The 26041-nt window shown below is 39.3% G+C and overlaps 4 protein-coding genes across 6 annotated transcripts; 2 read left to right on the top strand and 2 right to left on the bottom strand.

Annotated features, from left to right (window-relative positions):
- Window positions 1–337: 337 nt before the first annotated feature.
- LOC144629489 (uncharacterized) lies at window positions 338–13430 on the bottom strand. Of its 2 annotated transcripts, none has more exons than XM_078487705.1 (5): window positions 13238–13430; window positions 9972–10181; window positions 8826–8954; window positions 2122–3429; window positions 338–1400 (listed from the first exon to the last, which is right to left on the bottom strand). In XM_078487705.1, exons 1-5 carry the CDS (start codon window positions 13302–13304, stop codon window positions 868–870), a joined length of 2247 nt encoding a protein of 748 aa, XP_078343831.1. In that variant the 5' UTR covers window positions 13305–13430; the 3' UTR covers window positions 338–867. The 2 variants fall into 2 exon arrangements, with proteins under 2 accessions (XP_078343831.1, XP_078343832.1); XM_078487706.1 differs by having other exon boundaries at window positions 2122–3426.
- Window positions 13431–15599: 2169 nt separating this feature from the next.
- On the bottom strand, window positions 15600–19152 carry LOC144629487 (uncharacterized). 2 transcript variants are annotated; one of them, XM_078487702.1, is made up of 2 exons: window positions 18962–19152; window positions 15600–18164 (listed from the first exon to the last, which is right to left on the bottom strand). In XM_078487702.1, the coding sequence occupies exons 1-2, from the start codon at window positions 19017–19019 to the stop codon at window positions 15817–15819; spliced, it is 2406 nt and encodes an 801-aa protein (XP_078343828.1). In that variant the 5' UTR covers window positions 19020–19152; the 3' UTR covers window positions 15600–15816. The 2 variants fall into 2 exon arrangements, with proteins under 2 accessions (XP_078343828.1, XP_078343829.1); XM_078487703.1 differs by having other exon boundaries at window positions 15600–17984.
- A 202-nt stretch (window positions 19153–19354) lies between these two features.
- On the top strand, window positions 19355–22275 carry LOC144630079 (uncharacterized). Its single transcript, XM_078488360.1, has 2 exons — window positions 19355–19886; window positions 20556–22275. The coding sequence occupies exons 1-2, from the start codon at window positions 19820–19822 to the stop codon at window positions 22007–22009; spliced, it is 1521 nt and encodes a 506-aa protein (XP_078344486.1). The 5' UTR covers window positions 19355–19819; the 3' UTR covers window positions 22010–22275.
- Window positions 22276–22973: 698 nt separating this feature from the next.
- Window positions 22974–24614, top strand: LOC144630291 (uncharacterized). Its single transcript, XM_078488620.1, has 2 exons — window positions 22974–23081; window positions 23925–24614. Exons 1-2 carry the CDS (start codon window positions 23021–23023, stop codon window positions 24278–24280), a joined length of 417 nt encoding a protein of 138 aa, XP_078344746.1. The 5' UTR covers window positions 22974–23020; the 3' UTR covers window positions 24281–24614.
- Window positions 24615–26041: the final 1427 nt, after the last annotated feature.

Below are 26041 nucleotides of genomic sequence, written 5' to 3'. Positions count from 1 at the left end.
TCTAGACGAGGCAAGTGCCTCGTCTTGCCTCTTGCCAGGTACAGCCCTGCAGTGATGATTGCGCTACGACAGAAAAAGATAACTACTGTGATATAAGAAAAAAAAATCAATTTCACTTGCTGGAAGAGGACTATTTTATTATTATCTTAAAAAATGCGGAGCGTTTGAACTATTGTTCCTTTCGACCATTTGTCGTCCACATCTGCTTTTAAAAAGTTCAGAGATCAGATCTAGAGTATGTCGACTTATCTTCTCTTCCATTTTACTCATTTAGCATCCTTCTTAACGAAGTAAACAAAACTAAAAAACGTGTTTTAATTTCCGAGAGTGACGTTCCCATGATTCAATGATTTATCCATTTATCATCTCCATTTATCACCATTCAATGATTTATCCATTTATGATTTGTTAATTTTTGGTATTTTAAAGTAAATCTTAGCAAATAAACCTATCTTACAAAATTGTTGTTTATAACGTTTGTGTATGTATATGTAAGCATTGGTGTACAATGACGTCAAGAACTCCTCCCGCGAAGCCTTCTGGGATCGTTTGGTTCTGACACCAAAAATTCAAATAGCCAACAGTGCTTCGACCTCGACACTGGAAAATGAAATTCATTTTTTTTTCACCCAGCTCAATTCTCTTCAAAATCCGATAACACTGTAGTTCAGATTTGTTTTCCTCTAAATACAAACTGACACACAACGATTCAATGGGTTTATCTGTTGTTCTGGAGTAATATTTAATTCCAGAACGGACGACATCTTTGTTCTTTACGAAAACAGTCCCAGATATCAAAGCGCGCTAAGCTGGCGCCCAGTCTTTCAGATGTATCTGTCGTTCGAAATAATGAACCTAGTGTGATATTTAAAATGATTTTCTTTTTGACCTCTTTCTGGCCATCCGCCTTAAGTATTTGACCTTCTTTTCTGTTAGTTTCTTATTGATTCCATAGCTTCTCTTCCAAAACCTCATCATTGTCGGTCTCAAAGTTGGATTTTTAATTCTGAAAGTCCCAACCAACCTCGGTCTAGGCCGTGGAATCCTAAAGGGAAGAACTCTCTTTCGAAAAGGCAAAACTGGTTTCATGACAGATAAAACTGGTTTCCTGACAAAAGGAACACGTTTACGCGTTTTCGCCCGCGCAACGGAAGGCTTTGAAAGCCTGGAACCCAGTAGCGGAATATCCGGGTTCTTGTCCGGGAGGTCCATCTGCATGAGAGAGACCTGGTGCGGGTTCACTACACTGATTGGCTGGCCCCCAATCTCCCCGTTTGCTGGCGTCGCGGGTTTGTGGCTGGCAAGGTTTTGTAGCTGGAACATGTACATCAGACGGTCGTTAATCGAAGCATCTTTGGCTTTTTCTCGCTCTTGTTCTTGCTGTTCTGCATTGACGTGGCCTGAGAACAGAACAACGAGTTTTAGGTTTAAAGAAAGAAAATATTTTTCTTTCCTTGTTCAGGCGGGAAAGTAAAGTATTTAGGGCCTTGACAGATTAGAGTTAGTTATAAACAAGTAGAAACAAGCCTTGATTATAAGAAGAAAATAGACATTATGTTTGGCCAAGTTTCTTAAAACGCTGATGCAAGCTATTCAAAATAAATGGAACAATTTGCTTTTCTGAGAAGTTTCAGTGTTTTGACAATGTTGGAAAACGCCACCCTAGCCTGCTTAGCCTCGTTTTCATGTTTTTGATCATGTAAATGTCCCTGTAAGTTTTTTTTGTCCCTGTAACTTACCATTAGATAGGTACATAGCCTTAAAACTCCATACGCTGATTTACTTTGACTTGATTTTTTAGGTAAAGTAGTCTAATTGTGTTGACAAATTTTTCTTCAACACCCTGGGGTCCAAAAATTAACGGCGGCCATATTTGCATTGGGTCCATTGACGTACTTAGCAAACTTTCAAAATACCCCAAATCTCATATCAGGCTTCAGGAAAAGCAAATGATCCCAAAATAAATCCTACCAAATATAGCTCTTCGAAGAGAGTTTATGGACTCCAAATGTACCGAAATATTGAATTTCATACGATATTCAGAACAATCTTACACAATCTTACACGCATGTCACTCATTTTTTTTCCAGCCCACCTACCCTTGGGGGCAAAAGGACTTACCCAACTCCTCTTGAAGAATTTTGGTTTGAAGCTTTTCATCCATTTTATTATCTTGATCATTCAGAAGAGGGTGTATGATGTTATTGAGCGCTGTGACAGCATCAGATGGAGGCTCCTGACCCTCGTTCTCTGCTAATTTATTCATCTGTGGAGTCACTTGGAACACGCCACCACCGACTGTATTATCATCCATGGTGAGGGGATCCTGGTTGGTGGAAGACTGGGGCAGAGCTGGAACATTAGCATCAAGACGAGGCTTTAAGTCATCATTCAGATCCTTTAAGAAATCTTCCATGTTCATATTTCCTGAATTTTTTGAATAAATATGCAAAAGGCCATCGTCCGCTGGCTTAAGTCTCCCTGCCAGGGCATCCTTGAGTTTGTTGCTCAAATAATCTTGAAATTCATTTCTGTTATTTTTCAAGAATTTTCTTAGCATGCGAAGAAGGTAATGTTTTAGCTTTCGCTTAAAGCCATGCCTTCGTTTCTTCGCTTTGTGACATCTTTCGCTTTGGAGGCCAAATAGCCTGCAAATTTTCTTTCGTCTTTTAAGGTTGAAATGCTTGAAGTTGTTGAGAATGTCCTCCCATCGAAGTTCAAACCCCTCTGGTTGTTCAACGTGAACTTTAGGATCGTCTTCATCTTCATCATCGATTCCTGTGTCCACTCCAGACCCATCTTGTACCTTTTTCTTGTGTTTCCGAAGCGTTTTACACGCTTTTGTATGACGATTTTTGATAGCTAACAGATCAGTTAGTTTGTCATTTTTATCCTCCACTGACTTGGAATCGCACATTTCCGATATTTTCCCATCGTTGAATTCTTCATCACCAGGAGATTCTCCTTCATCATTCTCGTCGTCATCATTATCATTATCATTATCATTATCATCATCGTCATCGTCATCCTCCTCACTGTCATCGTCATCATCATCATCGCCTTCCTTACTCATCTCATCATTTTGTTGCCCTTTAGCGATCATTCTCTGCAATGTTTCTTCGTCGACACCTAGTATAGTCTGAATCTCTTTTGCAAGGGTATCCTTGTTTGGCCCGACAACTCTGTGCAATTCATCTGCAACTTTTTTCGAAGCAATTATTTTCACATTTTTTCGCGGATAGGTCATGCGGTCAGGAATGTGAACTGCCAGCCATTTTCCTTTGCCATCTTTAGGATGAAATTCCTTGATCTGCATATTTCTTGTATCGGTTCCACGGACCGCCGAGTCAGGAAATACGACCACTTTACTAGGCTCAATCATGTCACTAGTCCTTTTTGTGGGATCGGCGACTTGATTTGTTAGTCCTGCTTGAGAAAACAGTGAAATTTCCGTGCAAGAAAAAATGAAAATTAGCGAGACAAACGAGTAAGTTGAAGATGAGCTAAGTGGTAGGAAGAAAGGAAAAATGAAAGAGAAATAATTTATATATGTCCTCAGAAGAAGTCAAGGAAAATTAAGATGTCGTGATGTTGATAGTAAAATTGTGATACCAGTTGTTACTATATTTCAGTGTTTCCATCTTGTCCTTGTAGTTTTTGCTGCATTCTGTGCGTTGTCTTGGTAACAAAGAAAGTGATGCAGTAAATGGTTTAAAGCCAGGAGTATCAGTAGTTCGTATGGTGTGATCCTCTGAAAAGAACTGTTGGTGACTGACGTTTCGACGACCTGAGCAGAATTCATCTTCAGAGTCAATTGAAAAGTTGTTGTCGAGCGATCGACGACTTTTCACTTGAGACTTCCGCTCAAGTTGTCGAAACGTCAGTCACCAACAACAGTTCTTTTCAGAACTACTTTCACCCGGACGATCACACTATACGAAATCAAGAAAGTGATTGTAGTGCTTTACCAGTAGCGATGGCAGCAGCATTTATAGTAGTATACAAATTACATGTAGTGTGAAAAACCTTGTCGATTGAATTGAATTGCTGTAGAGGAAACGGCGCAGGGGTGGAGTAGGTTCTGGGAGAGCTAGCATTCTGGCGCGTCTACAGCAGCTGCGGAACTTTTGTTCAGCACCAAGTTACACGACCTGGCTGGTCACTGAGCATGCGCACAGAGTTCCCATTTTCATTTCCATTCCAATCTCATTCCTAGAGCCCGCGTCCCTCTTGAACGGTGGTCAATGGGGCTCTGGGGACAAGATTGTTTCCGGGAAACTGGCAGACAATTGAAAATGAGTACTCTAAATTGGAACGGGCCAGAGGTCGCGATTTGTTAAGCTGACTAGACGAATCGCGGCCTCTGAAAGAAGGAATTCCTCGGCAGGGCTCAAGCCCGGACAGCTCGATCCGAACTCTAACGTGCTAACCATTCGGACACTGTAGGTTAAACCTTCCGGAATTTTGCGTGTAATTGTATGATATGGTTTTTTATAGTTTTATTGGGACAAACCAAAGAAAATTATTGTTGTTTCTCTTGTTGTTAAGGTGAAATTCATTTTTACTGTGTACTTTTTTAATTTAGTTTAATAATAATTATTGTATGCGCTTTTGAATATTTTTATAGAAAAAGCGCAATATAAGTATTAAATATTATTATTATTATTATTAAATTTGATAAAAGAAAGTTGATAAAGGTTTTGGTAGTAATACAAACTTCTGTCACGTTTTAGTAAGTATATCAAAGGTGGTTAAACGTTTTATTTTATGGATAAATACTCTAATATGCGATCATTTAAACGAAACGTATAATCATTACATTCTTATGGATGTTTGTTATATTATACGAGTTCAAGTCATTTGACAAAAGCCTCTAGTTAAACCATTTAAATGAAAGCTGTTTACGAGTACATTCTTGTGGCACATGCTGTACAAGGAGGAGGAAAACTGTGGCGTACGAACTTTACACAAAGTCAATAAACCTCACTTAAACAAAACGATTATAAATTTCAGCTTAGGTGTATACGGTGGGTGATAATACCGTTTTCGATATACAGATCTATAAATTCAAGTTTCCGTAAAGGGCATTTTGATACAAACAGAGTTTAGAACTTGAAAGCTATTCTCCGATTTTCTCTTTGTGTCCTCAAGTAAGTCATTGTTTCTTTTTCTTTAACGACGCTCCTTTTCGTTTCCCGCTAATCTTACTTCTGATGATCCCTGGGACGCCACCTCCCATAGCTTTCGGCTTGGGGTATTCTGGGTACTCAGTCTGTAACAAATCAACTTCGCCAGGACTGACAACGCTGACCTGTTGTTGACCAATGGCGCCCAGTTTCTTGCTTGTGCGCGGCCAGTGAAGTAACAGCTCTGGGCTGCCAATGGCGTTTATTTTCATCCACTGTCGTTCCATGTTGTCCTCAGCAGCGCTCTTTCTCATTTCTTCCGTGATGTCCATGTCTATGAGTAGATTAACCTCATTAGAACTAGTATTATCAACAATAACAAAAACAAAACCAAAACCAAAAGCCAACAATAACAACGGCAACGACGGCAACAAAAATAGAGACAAAAATAACAATAACAATAACAACAATGTTAACAAGAACAAAACTAACACAACAACAAGAGAAAAAGCAAAAGCAACAATAACATCAGTTTAGATGCATCTTGGAAAATAACACTGCAAAAATAGAAAATTACAAGGGAAAAAACTAATGCGGCATAAAAAGCTACCAGGTTTCTAAAATAGCCTCAATGGCAATTGAAAGGTTAGAGGGAACAAGAAGAACAAACGTTTTGCATATTCTGTACATTATAATTAAGAAAGGCGCGAGAAGAAGAAGGCATCAAAATTGTTCTTTTTCACCTTATATATTTTGTTGTAAAGCATTAAAGAAACACATAGAAAAGAGAACGGTTAGAAATTATCTTTTCTAGTTCATGTTTATGTCGTGGTTCAATTTTTTCCCTTGGTACAAATTTGCATTAGCATTTCCCTTTGTTTTGGTATATGGTAATATATGATCATGACTATACAACTAAGTAAAATACTAAATTTTACCAAGGGTAAAATTGAACCACAACCTATATTTGGAAAGAAATGATGACATATTTTATAAAAAAAGATATTTATCAGTTAATGACAAAAGCCACTCGGCAAAATTTCCTATTTCTCCAAAAAGGAGTTAAAGCTATAACCTTCACACTTGGAATTTTGTTCAGAGTAGCTTTTTAATATCTTTCTCTAATTCGTAGGTCGGTAATTAACAGATTAGAGAGATTAGGACTTGATCACAGAGGAACGAGTATAGATTGGTGTTATTACATTTTTGATTCAAGTCAATTCCCTTAGTTTAGTTAACTTTCAGAGGACCGGGCAAGGGGAGGAGGTTTGTTACTTTGTATCTCAAGCCACACAATTACTTACCTTCATCATTGTTAAAAGCCTGTTTAGCCGCCTTCCTTAACAGCTGGTCATCCTCCAACTGATTCCTTACGTCCTCAGACAGCTTGTTAGGCCCGCCGCTTGGTAACACAAGCAAACCCAGATCACTGCTCTTAGAGGTAGGTTGAATTAAACCCACCTTCCCCATTCGTGGTCCATATCTCCTCAGGTGATGTCGGCGCCTGCCAAATCTCTTACGATGTGGGACGATTGGGCGTTGAGCGAAAGGCATCCTTTCAGGAAGAAAAGCGGGGCGACTAGGAGTGTAAAACATTTTTGCAAGGTGGCGGCGTAAACCCGGTGTTTCCATGAACTCCTCATTCGACAAAGCATCATGATCGACTTCCTTGTTGTCTTCTTTGAACGGCTTCAGGCTCATGTCACTTGCACTCTCGTCTGGGTTCGAATGGAAGTCTGGGATGTAACCATGAACGTCTTGACGCACGGGCCATGGGTATGTCTTTTCTTCTTCTGTGTTCGATTTAATCTCGTTGTCGTTGTTGTACTGAGCCCGCTCTACCAATTGGTCAGTGGGAGGTTCGTGGGGGACTTGGACTGTGTAGGAGATGCTCATCCGGGATTTCACTTTCCCCGTCGACACGTGATCCTTCATTTTCTTTTCGATCTTGTTGCCTTGATGACGACACACGAAATACAAATTGGATTACACAGGGAACATCTTGAGCACAAATTTCTTTTCGCCGACGGAATACGAGATTGCAACATTGTGTCTTCAAGAAACGGAATCGCTTGTAAATAATTCATTGTGATGAACACTCTCCCTTAAGGGCCCACTGACGTATATATTTGGACCCGTTGCTAGGGACATTCACGGTTATATAGTTTTAGCAATTTTTCTTGTTTAGTTATGGTTGAATCTTTTACTCAGTCCATAACGTAAATATGACGTCATCGGGCCACGCCCATGATCACGTGACCAATAAAGAAAAAGTCTAAAATTTTTGATGTTTTGCATGTTATCAGAAAATCATTCATGGTGTCATGATCTTTATTTGTTTTTGTATCTTGGTAAGTATGGGTTTCATTTCATTATGGAAAATAATTTTTTTAGAGAGATTAAAAATATTGATTTGTCCTTAAAATTTTTATTAAAAATGATTTAAGCAAATGAATACTTAGTTATGTTCCGGACCCAGGTCGGAAAAATATAACGTCGAAAAAAAGTGAATCAAATTAAAGACCGCCAAGTATTTAGATTTTTTCTGCAAACCGGAAATCATTTTGTTAACGCATGCGTAATTCATCTGACAAGAGAACAGTGCGCGCGCTAGTTGTACGCGTACGCTTTTGAGATTATTTGCATGTGTAAAAAAACTGCTTTTCCTGGTTCAATTTAATCTGACTGATTCTCAGATGTGAAGTCAACTATTAGTCAGGAAGTTTTTCGGTAGTTCTTATTGTTTCATCTTATTTGGCGAGTTTGAAGAAGTGCGTGAAAGGAAATTTTTTTGCACATCTGGCGCGTACAGATAAGTGCGCAAATCCGAATAAATGGCGGTGTACGAATTGTTTAGCAACTTTTTACAACAACCGTCAAATTTCTCGACCACGTTTTGATTGACTGTGTCCTCTGCATATAAACCTGTTTAGTTTTGCCCGTGTGAAAGAGATCGGACCATGCGATAATACTCTGTATAGCCTGCGATGTTTTGTCACGTGAAGTAAGCGTCATTGTACGTTCCGTTATGTCAGAAGTCACGTGTATTGTTGCAAATCGTGTTCCGTTATGGCGTCAAGAACATTGTCGTGGCGTTAAAGTAGAAAAGTTTGACAAGAAGAGAAACAAGGAACAAGTGTACATAGAACATAATAAATTAGAAGATTACCAGGAATGAGCAAGGGGTTATAGTAAAATATAATAAACTTTAGAAAGGGAAAGTAATGTATTAGGGATTTTCAGCAAAATGGGTAGTATATTTAGCTCTACATTATAATAGATAAGTCGGATACTTCATTTAAACTTGCACATATTTCTTGTTTATTTTAGTAGAAACTAGGTTTCCCGCTCAATTCGACCAAAACGTCGTATCAACAAACCGCGCAGCCATGCACTGAAATACTATAACGTTCTCCTGCAGCTATCTTCAAAAACACGCCGTCCTAGTTTTCGTTACATGCCTCGTTTCAGTTTTAACTCGAACGATCCTATATGGCCATGGATACCAAGCAGTCATTTTTCCTTGATGTTTTATATGTCTTCTCTGCCAAAATTAATTGCCCGCTGAGTCGATTCTTTAGGACAAAATATCCGCAAAAAAACATCTATTCCCGAGTCCAGATTAAAGTTACATAAATGGGTTATAAAAAGTGATGCTTTATTCCACTACCTTTTATATACACCGTGTGCAACACTTACCAATTTTCTCTACCAGTTTACTGGCACGATCCTCGGTCACATCTGCCTCATTGCCCAGGGCCTCAACTTTTTTCGATTGATTTTCAATGGCGGTATTTGTTTCGTCAGCAATTTTATCTGCTAAATTGGCTGAAATAGAATTGTGCACATTAAAGTAATATATTGGTGTGATAATTTATTGTTGACTGTTTTGATTTGCGGAGAGTTAATTAAAAGAGTATGTCTTAAAACACAGAGTGTTTTCGCTTGCATAATTTGTGGCAACTTGGGTGTGTCCGGAACATGAGTGACTAGACGTTTAACACCTAGATAAACTGTTTTTTTGCGCTTTTGGTGCGCGCTAATTGGCTACTCAAACTCCGAATATCCTTTGCTATTCACCTCCGAACAACGCACGCCAGAAACTTGTAATCTTTGCGGGGAAAAACATCTCAAAAAATCATTCTTTCGGGCTGTATTATCTCACTGTTTTAGTATCTACTAAAACAACTATTCACCTCAGTGTCGGTAACTAGTGGTGGATATTTACCTCGCCGCGAATAGCCACCTCCACTTCGGTGACTAGTTGTTAAGTATTTTAATAAAATAGTCTGCATTCAAGTCTAGTGACCCATCAGGCAGGCACTTTTCTCCAGTTTTCATAGCATAAAGCGACTACGAGTATTCCTTACTCCCCCCTGGATAGGATGCCTGTCCATCGTAGGGTTAACCCCCAGCATTAAATTGTCCTATACTCATTTACAGTAAAATCCCGATAACTCAAACCCTCAATAACTCGAACCTCTTGCTGGCTCCATTCCTAACTCATTTTCTAACTTATTTTCTAACTTTCTATTTGCTAACTAATTTAGCTCATTTTCTAACTAATTTTGCCCTCGATAAGTCGAACTCCTTATAATTCGAACCTTTTCGATTTCCCTTGAAGGTTCGAGTTATCGGGGTTCAACTGTATACACCTGGGTGGAAAGAGGCACTGTCAGGGTAAAGAACACAACACAGTGACCCTGGTCAGGGCTCAAACCTGAACCGCTCGATCCGAATTCAGCACGCTAATTATTAGGTTACTGCGCATCCACAATTATTGTTTTCAATATTTCTATACAGGTAAGAAAGTCGGAATCTTGCAAATGAGCAAATGCGGTGTACCTTTTTGATCAAAGTTTCTTTCGGCTGCATCTCCTACTGCATCCATCTTTTCACTTGCTTTTTCAAATTTCTCCTCCTCTTCTTTGTCATCAACAAGCTTTCCTTTATCGTCAATGGCTTTTTCCATAGCTTCACTTTGCTCTTCAACCTTTTTGTTTTGCTGTTCGATAGCTTTAGCCATGTCGTCCGCTTTATTTTCGACTTCATCAGCTTTGAAAATAAACAACAAATCGCTATAGCTGCTTTTAACCAATATTTTTACATTTTAGTCTCAATACTAACTTACTACTACCTCTGACTTAAAGCTCTGAAAAATATATATACCTCCCTTCTCGTTAATAAATAAATATTTCTATAGCGCCTTTCCAGGCCTGCTCTAGGCGCTTTACACTAATGTTAAAAAAATAAGGAAAAAACTACTGAAATTACAATATAATAAAATCGATAAAAATTCGCTAAAATGAGCTGTATAAATCTTAACAATTAAAAATGTGCATTAAAAGTAATAAAAAAAGTAAAAATCGCTAAGAATAATAAGTTTATTTTAGTAGGATAAGGTAAAGAAGTATTAAGGCCATAAGAATTTAGGAAGTCATCGCTTAAGGTGGCTGAATACAGTTTTTTCGCGGCTCAAAGGCGCGCGCTACGATTTTCTGCCTGACGTCATTACTGCTCGCGCGGGCTAAAATGGCGCTAGCAACTCTAAACAGAAACGAAAAAGAGTTTCATCTGTTTTACCGCGCTTTACCAAATTTGTATACAAAAGAAAACTTTAAAATACTTTCAGATAGGTCTTGAAACCTGGGACGGAAAACAATACGACAAAAAAGGTGGATAAACAACCGACAGAGAAGTTCTAATTCTGTCTTTCATTATCGCTCGCGACGCATGGCGTCATATTAGCGCGCGCTCGCACGCGCAATTTGATTCACTGCGGAGGTCGTAAAAGCCAGATTTTGATCCAGATTCTGTCGAACACCTACCGTACAACCTATTATGAAACTTTCACAATTAATTTTAAGGGGTGAACCACGTCCACAGCCAAAATTTTGAAAAAATCTGTAAGACAGATTTTGAGCTATTTTAAAAATCGGCAAAATATCACATTTTCCTATTTTGCGAAAATCTGTCTTACAGATTTTTATATAATTTTGCATGAATGATAAATCAAGGCCAATTTCTTATTTCTAAAATTTTGAGGTAGGGTCGTACGGGTAGATTTTGAGAAAAACGCCGTTTAAACTACTAGTGCCAGTCCCCTCTTAAGCACTCGGCCGTTCATTTAAGCTGTTTATTAGCACTTTTATTTTCCAAATATCGCATTAGATGATTTTGGGATGTAACAAACAGTGATAAGAGAAAGACAAAACTTTTCTGGAGATTGTACAAGAGAATTAAAGGATGGACTGATTTGCCCTCTCAAAACTGTATTAAGCCACCTTAAGTGATATCCCGAAGATGTTTCATATGGAATTCTCTTCAATTAAACTGTAAAAATGTATGCAGACCAACAAGGCGATTTTAGATAAAAAGAATAAAACATGCATCTAGACGAACCTTCACAATTCTTAAGAGTTAAACTTACAGAGACATGCTGTAAGACATACATATGACATGGAGTATGCGTAGTTGTAATAGATGAAAACGGCCAAATGTATGGAAAAGGGACTATCATACTAGGCATGCAAGCTTTGAACTAAGAAGCAAACAAAAAATAAGGTAAAAATGTAAATTAAGGAAACTCCAATTCGACAGTCTCGCCTTCGATGAAACATGGTCCACTAAAGCAGAACCTGCACTTGCAGTTATATAAATTTTAAAACCTGTCAACGTCGTCTCTTTGTCTAGAAGACATCAGTTTGGCTAGTATCTTAACCTCTGTTGACATGCTTTTTATTCAAGGTTTGCGCAATATTGCCCCCTTAATTTACGCTCTGTACCTCACAAGCATCTCTAATTTCAGAAGGAATCTCTGTTATATGTAGGTTATCAGTGGATTTTTTAGAAAGTATGCGTTCGAGCTTAGTGATCCACGAGGCCGGCATTTGGATATTTTCTTCCTGCCCCCCCCCCCCCGGTTGGATGGGATGGTCCATCGTAGGCTACCCCACAGCATTTAACACCTGGGTAAAAGGAGCTATTGTGAAAGTGTAGTATCTTGCCCAAAAACACATTGCAATGATCCCGGCCAGGGCTCGAACCCCGACGGCTCGATCAGCGTGCATCGGGCCACCGAGCCTCCCCAGTAGATTTTACCGAATCAAAATTTGCTCAGTCCTCTTAACTGGAGTCCTATATTTGTATTTATAATGTACCGTTTACTCATTAACTTAAGCAAAAATAACATGGCTGTAACAAGCACTTCACGTGTGCGGGCCTTAGTGCGGTAACTACGGCGAATGGAATAAATTGAAACCAATTCTTACTTCATGATTAAACGTGTAAAATAGGTTTACTTTATTTGCTAAAAATGTGAACCCGACCCGACCAATCGTCTGCAGAAATCGAAACTTCATTGCCATATTTACCTTTTAAAACACATTTTACTAAGTTATGTCTGATGATTTGTCAACAGAGACTAGATTCTCTTACGGGCGCATCTAGCCCAAGGCAAAGGAACAATTAGATAACACTTGTTACACAATAACCCTGCTTAAAAACAAAACACTACTGACAAAAAACGCGACGTTAATAATTTGTTTTGTAGTTGGAATTACATCAAGATTTATTTTAACTATTGCATGCGTCGAGAAAGGTTGTAGCAAATAAGTGGAAAATCGTGTTCATCATCGAGGCGTGAAAATCACGGCTTGCCTGTCAATGGCAATTTACATCCACCCGCCGGTTTCGCAGTAGAACAAACAGCCTGCCATTGAGACAGTGTTTATGGAAACAGGTTGCAATCAGACGCGCTACTAAATTATCACCTTGTAAAAATTCGCTAGGATTTACAAGGTAAATAACGATTTATTTAAAATCTAATGAAACAACCATTTCTAATTTTGCCGTGGTAGATCTCCCAAACTAAATAAAACCAGCAATAAAAAACATGGCTGTTATTGACCACATATGGAACCTTGGAGCGCTCAAACCCGTCCAAAATGTCCATATTCACCGATAACAATGCCATTATCTCACGTTCTCCGAGACCACAATTCATGTTATCAGGTCTCGTACAGAAGTCAAGAAGAATCAAAGATAATTCAAAAGGAATAATTTGAAATACTTGCGAGTCTAGGTAGCGAACAATTATAAAGTGTACCTACCTGAAATCGCAGTCCATAAAACAACAGATACAACCAATAAAACCAAAGTTCTCGCCATAACAAACATTACAGATACAGCCAGCTTCGACAGGCTTCACTTTTCGCTTATCTCAGTCAATGTTCTATTTTCTGTAATATCTCACATTGCATTACCCGCCCAACTGGGAGGGGACAAAACTTTACGAGTGGTACGCCATCATAGATAAGAGCTAAGGAAAGTTTTGCTTGTCAGTGAAGAGAACTCTAATTGGATAAAAACCAAAATACATGAATTATTTACCAGGCTGATACTGCGCTACAAGTGTGACCTAATCTTGGTGTTATTCACCTTTCAGGGAATAAAAGGTGAAGAATTTTACGAAGATAACTCCAAAACTCAAGATCGGTAGGTCTGTTTGCATTCCCATGTCATTGAAAACTAATAAAATTAAATAGAGCATAGCATTTGGTTCGGTTTCTCTGAGTTACTTTATGTAAAATAAAATGCTAGAGAACCTTTCTTGTGGCGTTACTCAGTAGGTGTGCACTTAGAATTTATTAAGTATATTAGCTTTTCCCTTTCTTTATTGACTTAATTTATAGAGTTTATTTAATAAAACACTTACATGTATTAGAGCAATAAACAAATGAACCAAAAAGAGTAGTATCGTTATCACGACTGTTTAATCTGTGAACTAAAGAACAGGGCTATCAGAAGTTAACTACTTTTTTTTCTTATAAAAGATAAAGAAATCAAAGTCTATCTAAAGAAAACAAGAAAGTAGTCAATACATCGAAAGAGTGATTAAAATGTTATTTCTTGTCATATTATCGATACTTGTTCAAGTATACCAGGTAGTGAGAAGTTAGCGCATGATCATCAATGAGAAAACTAAATGTCTCGATATGCAAACAAAATCTCAGGTGCTGAACTGTTCTTCTAACCTGGCTTTATTTCATACAAACTATATATAGAATAGATTTGCTAAGTGAACGTTGCATCTAAGATACATTTATTATTATAATATTTAAATGCCTTAGTAACATTGCACCTGTATATCGTAAGGACCTCTTCTGTGTCAGGGACAATATCACGAGAGAGGCATTAATAAGCTTGTGTTGCCTAAGGTCAATACGACCAAATATGGACTGAAGACCGTAAGATACTGGGCGGCGAACGTCTGGAGTCAACTGCCAGACCGAGTAAAAAAAAAATCGCAACACTACAGGCCTTTCGCAATGCTGTGCTAGCTAGATGTCTCTTTTAATCAATTTAGTAGTTATTTATTTATTTATTTATTTAAGTTTTCTTTTTATATAAATTTATGATTCATTTTCTCGGCATATTAGCATATGTTTTGTTAGGGGCCTAGTCAGCCTCCGTCAGCTCCTAGGGTAAATAAATTTTATTGATTGATTGATAGCCTAATTGAAATAAATTTTGCACTTTTCGAAGTGGCCCCGCAACGCCTTTAAATCCCTAAAGTAAGAAAGCTTTATCACGAATGGCGTATGTTGAAAAATGCAGCCTATAGTTTTCTTTCAAGTTCGGTGTTCTTAATGGCTTGTTCTATTTTGGTCTGTTTCAACTCTGTTTATCCCCTATATCGATCACAATGGTCATCGTCGTCGTCGTCGTCGTCGTCGTCGTCGTCGTCAACATTATTATCATCATTTGGGGGAGCAGGGATGGCGCAGGGTGGAAAGGACGCATGCGGAAATTGACAGCTTTACACTTGGCTTTACTTTAGATCTGAGCGTTTAGTGGCTCACGGTAGGAAATACATCTACTGGTTCGCGACTTCCTGTATTGTCGCACCAGTCAATTGTACTAATATTCAGAAGTAGCAATGCTAGGTTATATTAATTCATTTTCTGTGAAGTATAAAATTGCCCACAAGGCGTAATTCTGTTTCCAGATCGAATTGGATATTAGAACCGGGAGCAAAACCCTCGGGGCAAGGACGAGAACCAACAACAAACTCAACCCACATATTACGCCGGGCTGGAACTCGAACCCGGGCCACACTGGTGGAAGGAGACCGCTCGCAACCGCTCGGTACCTGAGCGAGACGGCAGGAGAAAAACGTTTTGGACGAACACAGAACGAGCTAGCGGGAACGAAGCAAACGATTGGATTATAAGAGATAACGTTAAATGCACGTTTTTACTAGAAATTAGTTTAAGAACCCGACAAACAATAACAATTTGCTAAAAGCTGAAATTGTTTTTCATTTGTCTTCCAAAGAAAAGTTTGAATACATGTATGTACTGAATAAGTGTTACAATTATTACAACACGAAATAGTTATGATTACAAATCTACCCTGCATGATACGTGCTTTTTAAAAGCTTTATCCACCCCTTTTTTTTTTCAAGAGAAACCTTCTACGGCATAATCCAAACGACCTGTATTGCAAACGCTAAGACTCTTACTTTACTTTACACCCATTTCTTCACTCAATCACTACGATATGTGTATATTTGGTGTAGTTTATACAGCACGATTATGAAAAATGACCTGGTCTTTTAATTTTTATTTAGAAAATTAAATAGATACTATTCTTATCTACGTCATAGTATGAAACGTTTATGCTATTGTCAAATGACAGACTTCGTATTGGTTTTATTTGTGTCATTTAAGAGGCTTTTGGAAGGTCGTCCGATCTTACTTTTGGTATCGTACACATGGAACTTTGTTGGTGCTAAAATGTCAATTATCTTTAGATGCTTTGCGTCCTTAGTGTGAGAAAGTTTTACCCGCACTGGTCCTTTTGATTTGATCAATTTTCCTTTGCCTTGTATGATTTGTCCATTTATGATCTTGCTTCGTAATTGGGAGGAATCTTCCAATGGTTTGCCGTTCAACCGTATAAGCACGTTACCGAGTCCAAACCGAAATTTCCGAGATTTCCCAGGAATGGTGTCTTTAGAAGCGATAGGCGGTGAAAAGTTTGGTTCCATTGCTGCCTTATTTTCGTAAAATTGAGCTTCTGCAGTGCTCATCTGGGAAATTTGTAGGTCTGAATGAGGTCTTTTTAAAGGGTGCTTTGGCTCTTCTTGAGGTTCAGGTAAAATATGTTCTTTAAGGGCCGAGGAAGGCGACATCAGCTGGTACCTGGAAAACGCTCGGGCGTCCATTTGAGGTGGGACCATTGTGTTCAGAGGCGAACGAAACTTAGGAAAGCCAATGGGATGAGTTGGTGCCATGACACGGGGCATTGCTCGAGGATTGAACTGCTGTTGGGTTCCCTGTTGAGCAAACCTGCCTTGTTGCGGCTCCATCTCTTGGCCATCGCTATCATCCTCATCTGGACCTTGTTCGTCTTCCTCCCCTGGCCCGTTTGTCCCGTAAGCCCTGCTATTGGCATCTTCAGATGATTCATCCTCAGGTTCTTCCGTCTCCCGGCCCTCTTCGTCTGAAGGCCTTTCGTCCTCCCTAGAATCTGACTGCTCCGGCTGATCCTCTGACGTTTGATCTTCTTGAGCTCTGTCGTCATCATTTTCGTCTGCTTGGGAATCATCGTCTCTATCATAGTATCTACCACTTTCATGCCTAGCTTCTTCATCATCATCGTCCTCGTTTCTATCATAGTTAGGCCTGTCATTGTCTTGTATGTCTCGGTCACGATCCAAGACCTCACTTCGCTCCCGTCCGTCCTCGTCTACCCAATGGCTTGCTGGACCGATCTCTCGTTGACTTGCTGCACTTAGTAATTCGGGTGCCATCTGCATATCTGTTGGAATAATACTTTGCTGGGGTTGTATTAGCTGTGGCATGGGGACTTGAGGAATTTGCATCTGTGGCTGAGATTGAAGCTGGTACAACGACCGCACATCGGGTTGTTGGTTATTGAACAAAAATTGTCCTTCCGACTGCGAAGGTAGCATGTAAGAAGACACAGATTGTGTCGGGATCTGAGGCACCTGCAGTGCCGGCTGAAATAAAAGTCCATTGCGGAAGCCTCCTGTTGGTGGAAGAGAGTTATACTCGGCAGGTGCAGCCCCGAACTGAGGCGGAGAAGCCGGAAAAGCGCTCTGGGCAGTCATGGGAACTAGCGCGGGATTGGAATCTGCACGACCATTGTATATTGGAAGTAGAAGCATATTTGGTCGATCACCATACGACATCGATTTAGGACTGACTGGCTGAAAACGCTGCATCAATTCTTCCGGTTGTGATAATTGCGGAGGTTGAGAGAAGAAGAAAGGATCACGTCTTCTAAAATTTGGGAATATTTCTTCTCTGGTTTGGGCATCACTCCCTGGCAATGGCCCCGAGAAATCATCCTGGGAAAGCGATACGACATTTGGTGGAATATAATCGTTTTGATAAAATGGATGACGAGAACGAGATCTGTGCGATTTATGCCTCACCGAGCTTGGAGAGAATGGCGATCCAATCGAGCCGTACAGTCTCAAGTCTTTTTCTCGAAAATTGTTTCCATGATTATCTTCCTCATCGTCATCAAGTGATACAATGTGGAGTCCTGATCTATGATGCACCTTGCTAGCATGGAGTCTGACGAGCGGATGTCCTACTTTAACCACTCTTTCGCCTCCAATTTCGTCCTCGCTTATCGAGTCAGAATTTCTATTGTGGCTGCCATCGGAAACAACCTCATAAGCATCGCTCTTTTTCTCATTTTCTTTGATTTCAGGTGGTCCATTGTCTTTCTTAGCAGATTGTTCCTTAAGTGCAGGTCCCTGAAATGCGGGCGAATCCTCATAATTGTCAGCCTTCGGGGCTCCTTTGAAAACTTTTCCTTCTGCAGACAAGATTTTCCCATGGTTTAATATATTTGCCATAGTCTCTCCTTCCCGATTCCTCTTGTGTGTAAAATCATCTCGGAGGAATATTATCTCCTGCCTTTTGCGGGATTTGCTTGTGATATTAGTAGCATGGGGTACTCCAGCTTCACCAACGGTTGCATTGGCTAACGTGGTTGCTAAAATTTGCAAGGGAAAACTGTTGTTAGAGATATGTGCAACAACGTGAAATCGACTTTCAAAATGCAGGATATTAAGAATATATCAAGTAGCTGCTTAGCTACTAAACAGCCACGGCAACGCTTTTTTATAATAATCTCAAGGTTTTAACCTTTTTGATCAGTTTTAAAGTCCTTCTTAGCTGTTGCACACTTGAAATAATAATATTGTCACCTAAGGCGATTACAAATCACAACAGTTGTATTCTCACTATACAGACACTAAATTTGCTTTAACCCGACTATTTTCAAATTGAGCTGGTTTATATTTCTATTAAGTCGTAGTTAAAGCCGACAAGTGGGATATGAAGAAGGAACCAAAACCTCACTTGTTCCGCCCACTTCAGAGAATTGTTTATATAAAGTGCACTGACTTATGGAACAAATAAAGTGTTAATTGACTTCAATATCATGGGTGTACCTCACCCAAAGATGTTCAGTGCCATACAAAATACAGCCAATTTAGTTGCTATGTAGCTACAATAACCCCACGCCATCAAGAAAACAGTGATCATGACAAACTATGTCCGCCATCTTTTAATAACAAAAGCACCGATGCGTATGTGACACTGGAGGTTGGCCTGATTTCTCTAATCGCTTATCAACTTGACCGATGTGCGAAGGCACAAATTGGAAACTCTGTTTCTAAAACGAGTTTGTTGAGCCACTGTTTGGGGTACATTGGTAAACAATTGCAAACACAAACAACGTTTAAATAATCTGCCGTTACGATAGCATCCAAAATTCACATCACAAACCTGTTAGCACTGCTTGTAGAACAAACAATATGGAAGTCCATTTGGTTTTCGACACCATAACGAATCATACAATACGTTGATTAATTTCTCGCATATCGAGAATTAAGTTTTTTCGATAAAGGAATCCATGTTTTACTGAGGAAGAATTAAACAATAAATCGAATGATGTAATAAGAAGAAAGGTCACGTGACTAGGTATCCTGGAAAGTGAATGTGAAAGGGAAAACAGAATTGAAATTCTGGTATATCCCGGGTCTTTATTAAAAACTATTAACTGACGTACATTTCGTAAAATTTACACAAAGGCCAAATTTTCTTAGCATCTAGTCAAATCGTAATAGTTAAATCGTTTTCTTCCCTGTTCGATGACTAGACAATTTTTGACGTTTTGAAGGATACTTAGGTATATTTCTTTACACAAATGCAGTAAATATTAGTAAATGTTTTTGGTAAATATGATTTTGCTAGGGTAAGAGTGATAAAAACGGAAAGAAACAATAATCTTCGCCAGGGAAGTCAACAACCGAAACAGGCCACCTGCTCAATTCGATGGGCCGTTCTAAAATAAACTTTTCGTAATTCACCGAAAAGTAGTTTCTTTTCTACATCTTTGATTTTAATAAATGATTTTTCTGCGACACTAAATATAAAAACAGCACACAAATGCTTTAAATCACAACAAGCTCCCTATAACCATAACAAACTTGCCCAGACGAAATAATCAATGTCCTGGGACGACGTCATAAAGTGTGAAATATTAATCGGTCGTGAATTCGATGTTCACGACACCCGTTGAAAACACCCGGCCTGCCTAAGTTTATAAATGCATCCTTCTGTTAATCGTATTTTTCTTGTAACATGCATTACCTGTTATTAGTTTTACTGCTGCAACGGTTTGCGTTTCCCATTTATTCCCACAAGCATGGTAAGTAAGACGAATTTTACACTTTATGTGAGCTTTCTGATAGTGCCAAATTCTCGCGACAGGACTATTATCAATTTTCTGTCCTTAACAATTTCTTTTAAGAATAATACCAAATAATCTTGATTTTTAAGATATATAAGCTATCTAGATTAAGTTGTCAGAACAGATTTAGTCATGCCATAGTTCTGTTCTTCCCTTCATAGAAAAATCTGTCAAAAAACCGACCCTCCCTTAATGAATAGAGGCAGACAGGTTAATATAAAGGGCATCGCGTTACTTGTCGCTAATTAAAAAAAACATGTTAAAAGTTCACCAGCAAAAAGTAATAAACATCGCTAAATTTGGGAAAACACATTACTGCATGAAATGTTTCATTAAAAACAGAAGCTTGATCTTTGTATTCGAGTGGTCGGAAATAATTTTGTATAAGTGGGCGTGCATGTTAATTGGGAAGGAGGTGCGGCCATTTTGTCCGTTGCAGCTGTGCAGTGCTCTTGGCATTTTTCACTGCATGTTAAGATAAGGTTTGCACGTTTTTTTTTTTTTTTTTATATTTTTTTATTTTTTTGAAAAATAAAATTTTTTTTTTCCCTTTTTTTTTTAAAAAAAAAAAATTTTATTATTTTTGTTTGGCGTCTAATTTGAACTGCTTACATTGATATATCTTAGGTAGCAGCAGATATACAGAACACAGTTTGCCAAAGAGAGTGAATGTCGCCAAGAAGGAGGAACTGCTCGGTGAAGACACAAGCCGAATTGATGAGGCCGAGTACAAGTTGCAGAGCATGGTCAGTCCAGAGACACACGATGCCAACAGGTTCTTTAACAGGCCTCCTTCCAAGGAAATAGGCAGCCTCCGAGTAGACACCATGTCGCCAGCTCAAGTGTCCTTCATTCAAAGTAGCACCCAGTGGCATAAGTACTACAAACCATCGTCACCTACACCTTACACATCCAACATCTACCCAGAAGACCCTGTTCTATTCCCAGGGTTCAAGTCGTTTCGAGGAAGCGACAGCAGCGAAAGTGTAGGATATACCGGTGGCGGACTTGAAGGTTTAGGCAACGAAGGTGCACCAAGGCAGCACCACATGAGCAACGAGTGGAACACGAATTCTTATGGCTCATACGGAGACACAGGAGTAGGAGATCAGCCTCAAAAAGAATACGAGAACAGTCCATTTACTGACAAGAGCTGGTGGAATTCCAAATCTGAAGAAAAGTCGTCCCAGTCCTCCCCCGATGGTTATGAGAGTCTTGATGGGAAAACCCTTGCTGTACCTGAGCCAAAAAATGACCAACAATTAACAAACCAAGAAGAGGTGCCTGGTTTAATGAGTCGTTTTGCAAGTAGATCTCATGAAATGCTCGGTGGAGGTGGATTGGGGAGTATAAGGCAGCATTCAAGCCTGCTAGGGGACGAAAGAGCCAGTCTCTTGAGTAAATTGGATGGTTTGAAGGAAAACGGTGTTCTTCCCCAGGAAGAGGAAGAAAAAGTTTTCTTTAATGGAAATCAGAAGCTAATGGCACAGAGCGGCGTGGCAAGTCCACCCTTAGATCCTATACCAGGACCCTCAGGAGGGCTTGGTGCGGCTCTAGCCGAGGAATTGCTGCAGAAAAATAGAGGGAAATTCAGAGACGAAGGGGAATCAACTAATATTATACAAGGAATCCACGAAGCTGCTTCAGTGCTAAGGTCTGGAACAAATGATTTTGATGAGTCACAGTTCCTTTCAAGGCCGCTTTTAGATGAGAAAGGCGTCCAAAGAACAACTATGTACCGCAACAGTGACTATGACAGCGACCGAGGACACGTGGTCTTGATCAGAAGTCATCAAGTGAAAGAGAATACAGCGAAAAAGCATGTTTCAGAACACACGCCGAAACTCAAGAATATTGAAAAGCAAAAAGACCTCGCTAGCAAGCAGGACCACGAGGAAAGCAGCAAGAAGTATATTCTTGGTCATGGATCCGGTCATAAAATAAATGCATACGATTCAAAGTTGAAAGCCACCAAGAAATCAATAACATCTCTTCACAAAAGACTCTGTAAGCGATGCTCTTTTCCGTCGCCGCTCAAAAAATTGTCCGTTAAGATACATAGACCTCATAAAGACCGATAAAATTGTGCGGTTAAAATGACTTGAAAGACATTATTACGAAGAAATAATACTTCTGTTTTCAATGATTGTCAAAGCACCCGAGGGTACCTCCTTTAGTGGACAAAACGGGGAGGGTCCGCTCGAAAGGGGTACCTTTTTTCAGGTGTAGGTGTATACAAGGATGGGATAACTGTCATTTTAAGAGGACCTTTTAAAATATCTCGAACCAACAACCCGAACTGTCGATTCATTTAAGTATTTTTAGGGGATCAATAAGTGAAAAATTAAGGAAAGATATACAGTATCCCTTCTGTAGGTTTGTGAAAGGGGTGACATTTTCCCATCGAAGGTCCTTAAACGAAATGGTTAGCTTTTCTGTGAAAGAAGGCTTATGAAAGGTAGCGATTTAGACCTCGGGTGGAGCCTCCCTTTAAAATAATTTTGGTGTACATCCCGGGGATGTAATCTACTGCGTCATAAAGTGTTACGAGGAAAGGTTTATTTAACATTCACTGATCCGTTCGCAATGTGTCCATTAAGACGGAGAGTATATTGCAAGAATGCACATGCTACATAAAACAAAGTGGACCGCAGTGAACTGTAAAAATCATAGTTTGACTAGTTGCATGTTTTCGTTGTAATTTAGCTTTGTGAGCGTCTGTTAGAAGATGCATATGGATAGTTTAGAATTAATTGTGGCACAATCTTGTTCTCAGTTGAAATGCGCGTGCAATTAGCCAAGTGTAAACACTGAGTGATATTTCCCTATTCCCTAAGACCGTAATATTATTGTAATTAAGGAATTGTGTAAATTTTGTAGCAACATTTTTAACGTATAGGTGTTAATATGGTTTGTTGTACAGGCAGAAACATCGATGATTCCCAATAAAAGACATTTTTACTTCTGTGTATTGCTAGACAAAACTATCACTGAGACTCGAGAACCACTCATGCGTGACACAGGTGGATAACTGGTAAATATCTCGCCTGACTTCTAACCAATATAGATAAACGAAGACCTTGCAATGAAGAATGACAATGTTCATGTTTTTGGCGGCCCTGTCGTTGCTATCCGGTCTGGGTTTTAGTCCAGGTAAGTCCCCTGTACTCTTACATTCTTCGACGAAGAAACAGGACAATGTATATGTTCATTGATCTAAACTTTTGATTTCAATGAGCGTTCCGGATTTGAAAAGGCAACCGAGACAAGGTCTAAAGCAAAATTTGGTTCTTTCTTGATCTTTCTTGGTCCAAACGATGGAGAAGCGAAGATGACAGGAAAGTGTAAGATCTTAGAGGTTGAAAAAATACTAATAATGTTTTATCAACAAAATGGCCTCCAGGCGGTGTTAGAGGTCGTCACAGATTGTAAATAACAACGCACAATCTTATAGCAGCCGGAGAATACCGCTAAGCTGTTCATGGAAGTTGACATTTCAGTTGCAATTGACTGAGCCTTTAGAGCAACTACTATGCCGTGCATATCACTGGCACCTTTTTTTCAATCGATAACCACCAGAAACAGGATATGGTAGTCAATACTTTACGTGCGGCCTGTTATAACATAGTATAACTTGATTTGGACGGTCGTGTTGTCAGGCGTCTTATACTGATTAAGGAATTATTAGTAAGGCAACTGAAACGTCTGACTCATTTTTGCTAATTAACAATAATTTGAAATGTGCTTTTGAAGTGTTTTGACAAGATATAAGGCGTCAGTTGTGTTTTTGATAAAGTGCTTACAAGGAGTGCTTTTAAACAAATTATATTCAATAAATTTAATTTACACCTGCGTTTTAAAAATTACAGTGGAACAGAATTATAAATCGGAATGCTTTGCATATGTTGTCCATAATTCGAGCATTTACTACTGAAGGTTATTTGACAGAAATTTGTTAATTTGTAACAAACGTGTTATGCGTTTTTCTTATTACAGTCAATTCACGTCCAGCTCCATACCAAATCGAAACGGGCGATCCCTTTTATGTACCAGTGCCAGCGGTCCTTCCGGGTGGGCGTGGGGTCAACTATTTGTCGCATCAAACCGAGGTTTTTGGTGACGAAATGAGTTCCCGGATAGGCGAACAAGGTCAAGAGGTGGCCAACTTAGGAGATGAAATACAACGTGACACAGACGAACAAAGTCAACGCATTGAAGACATTGGACGCGAGGTGGACGCGGACGAGTCGATGCCATTCCCTGCAAGTCGTGCAGACGAAGAGCTCCCGAATGAAGAAGAGGCAGAACAGGAGGGGAATGGATACAATTACTGGCCATCAGACGAAAGATAAATACCAGAATTTCTGGTCATTATTTAGCAAGCATGACGCTCGACAGCAATGACACCGACAGTATCGTGCTTTGTTTTATAGCAAAAATTTATTACGAATACTTCAATCTTAACTCAGTTATCAGTTTACTCACACTAAGGTTATTCCTCTGAAATAGAGCCTACAGTAAGATTTTCGTCAAACTTTGGAAATGGAGAATCCCTATACCCGTTTAGGAGCAAAAAAATCTTGTTTATACGCAACAGTTCCGTATAATGTCATAATGATTGTTTATATTCATGATTGCTTGCTAAATCTACGTTTCCGACGATTGTTTCTTGTTCTACTTTGGGAAAAAAGCCCCGGGGGGGGGGGGGTACTCCCTATAATGGCCTATACGGGGAGGCTCCGCCCGAAAGGGGTACCTTTTTCAGGCTTCAGGTATATAAAAGGGTAGGGATTTCACGAGTTTAAGTATATGAAAGGGTATGGAAATCTGTCATTTGGCTATTTAAAAGGGCCTTTAATTAAAATATTTCGAACAGAGGCAATTTATGGCTGTATTATTTTAATTTATTAAGCGCTACATAAAAATGACAAGAAAACGCTGTATTTTAAGTCCACGCCATGTCTCTTAGGTATATGAAAGGGGTACCTTTTTTCAGTTAAAGGTATACGAAGAGGGTACAATTTCTGTCAAAAATGGTATATAAAAGGGTAAGGGGTTAGAACTTGGGGCGGAGCCTCCCCGTATAAAACTTTTTTGAGTACCCCCCCCCCCGGGAAAAAAGCATACAAAAATCCACAAAAAAGCCGCCCTTTCGTAATGCGCCCGGGCTAATCACGCTTGAAATTATGCACAATAACGTCACATATACTTTTACACTTACTGTACTTGGCAATTCTGATTATTTTCTTGTCAAAACCTCTGTATTACGCTTTTGTAAATAAAATGTTTTGAAAATACTGCTATTACCATGTTGCACAAAACACTTTGCTTTAGATCACAGTTTATTCCACGACTAAATACACAGCGTAATACCTAGTCTAGTTCTGTCCCTTCAATTACGCAACGACTTGTATTCTTTGTGTCCAAATCTACTTAATGAGATGCAACATGCCTATTAGACGCGAGAAAGTCGAACGAATTTGTGCGGACCCAGAAACATTTAAAAATTTTCTTTCGAGACCCCATGCATAAGCTTCACAACATCTGGGGCTCAACCGAGGTGGCCTCCTCTATAAGCCTGTTGGTTTCTTGGAGGTCTCCTCGCCTTACCATAATTATTACTGTAATATTCAAATCTTAAAGTGGCTAATAAATGACGAATGATGATGATAATGATGAAGATGATACATCAACCGTTCATGCACTTAATTGCCTTTATTTTAAAACGAAAGCTTCCACTGCTAATGAAAAAATTTTGCTTAATTGTAACAAATGTCGTCAACTTATTTTTCAAGTGCCGGCCATTTTGGGTTTTCTAATTCCCGCGCGTAGCCATTTTGACAATTATGACGTCAAACGAGCTCAAGACAAGCCCTCACCTTGTAACTGAAATCACTCCAAAATCGTTGACTGGATCATCTTTCTTTCATCTTCGTAAGTTACATTCACTTTGATTTTCCTGCCTGATGGGAAATAACCATAGATAATGTTTAATCAGTCATTTCAATTACAAGCACTTGAGAGATTCGAGGCCTCAGTATTATGGGGTGGTGCACACGAGCGATGCAAACAGAAACGCAAATGCAAGCGCAAAAACAAGGAAAAACACGTGC

Source organism: Oculina patagonica, chromosome 11 (genome assembly GCF_052425735.1).
Source record: "Oculina patagonica isolate OP01 chromosome 11, crgOcupat, whole genome shotgun sequence".
NCBI lineage: Eukaryota > Metazoa > Cnidaria > Anthozoa > Scleractinia > Oculinidae > Oculina > Oculina patagonica.
Note: the sequence above shows the minus strand (reverse complement) of the source record. Positions and strands in the feature narration are given on the sequence as shown.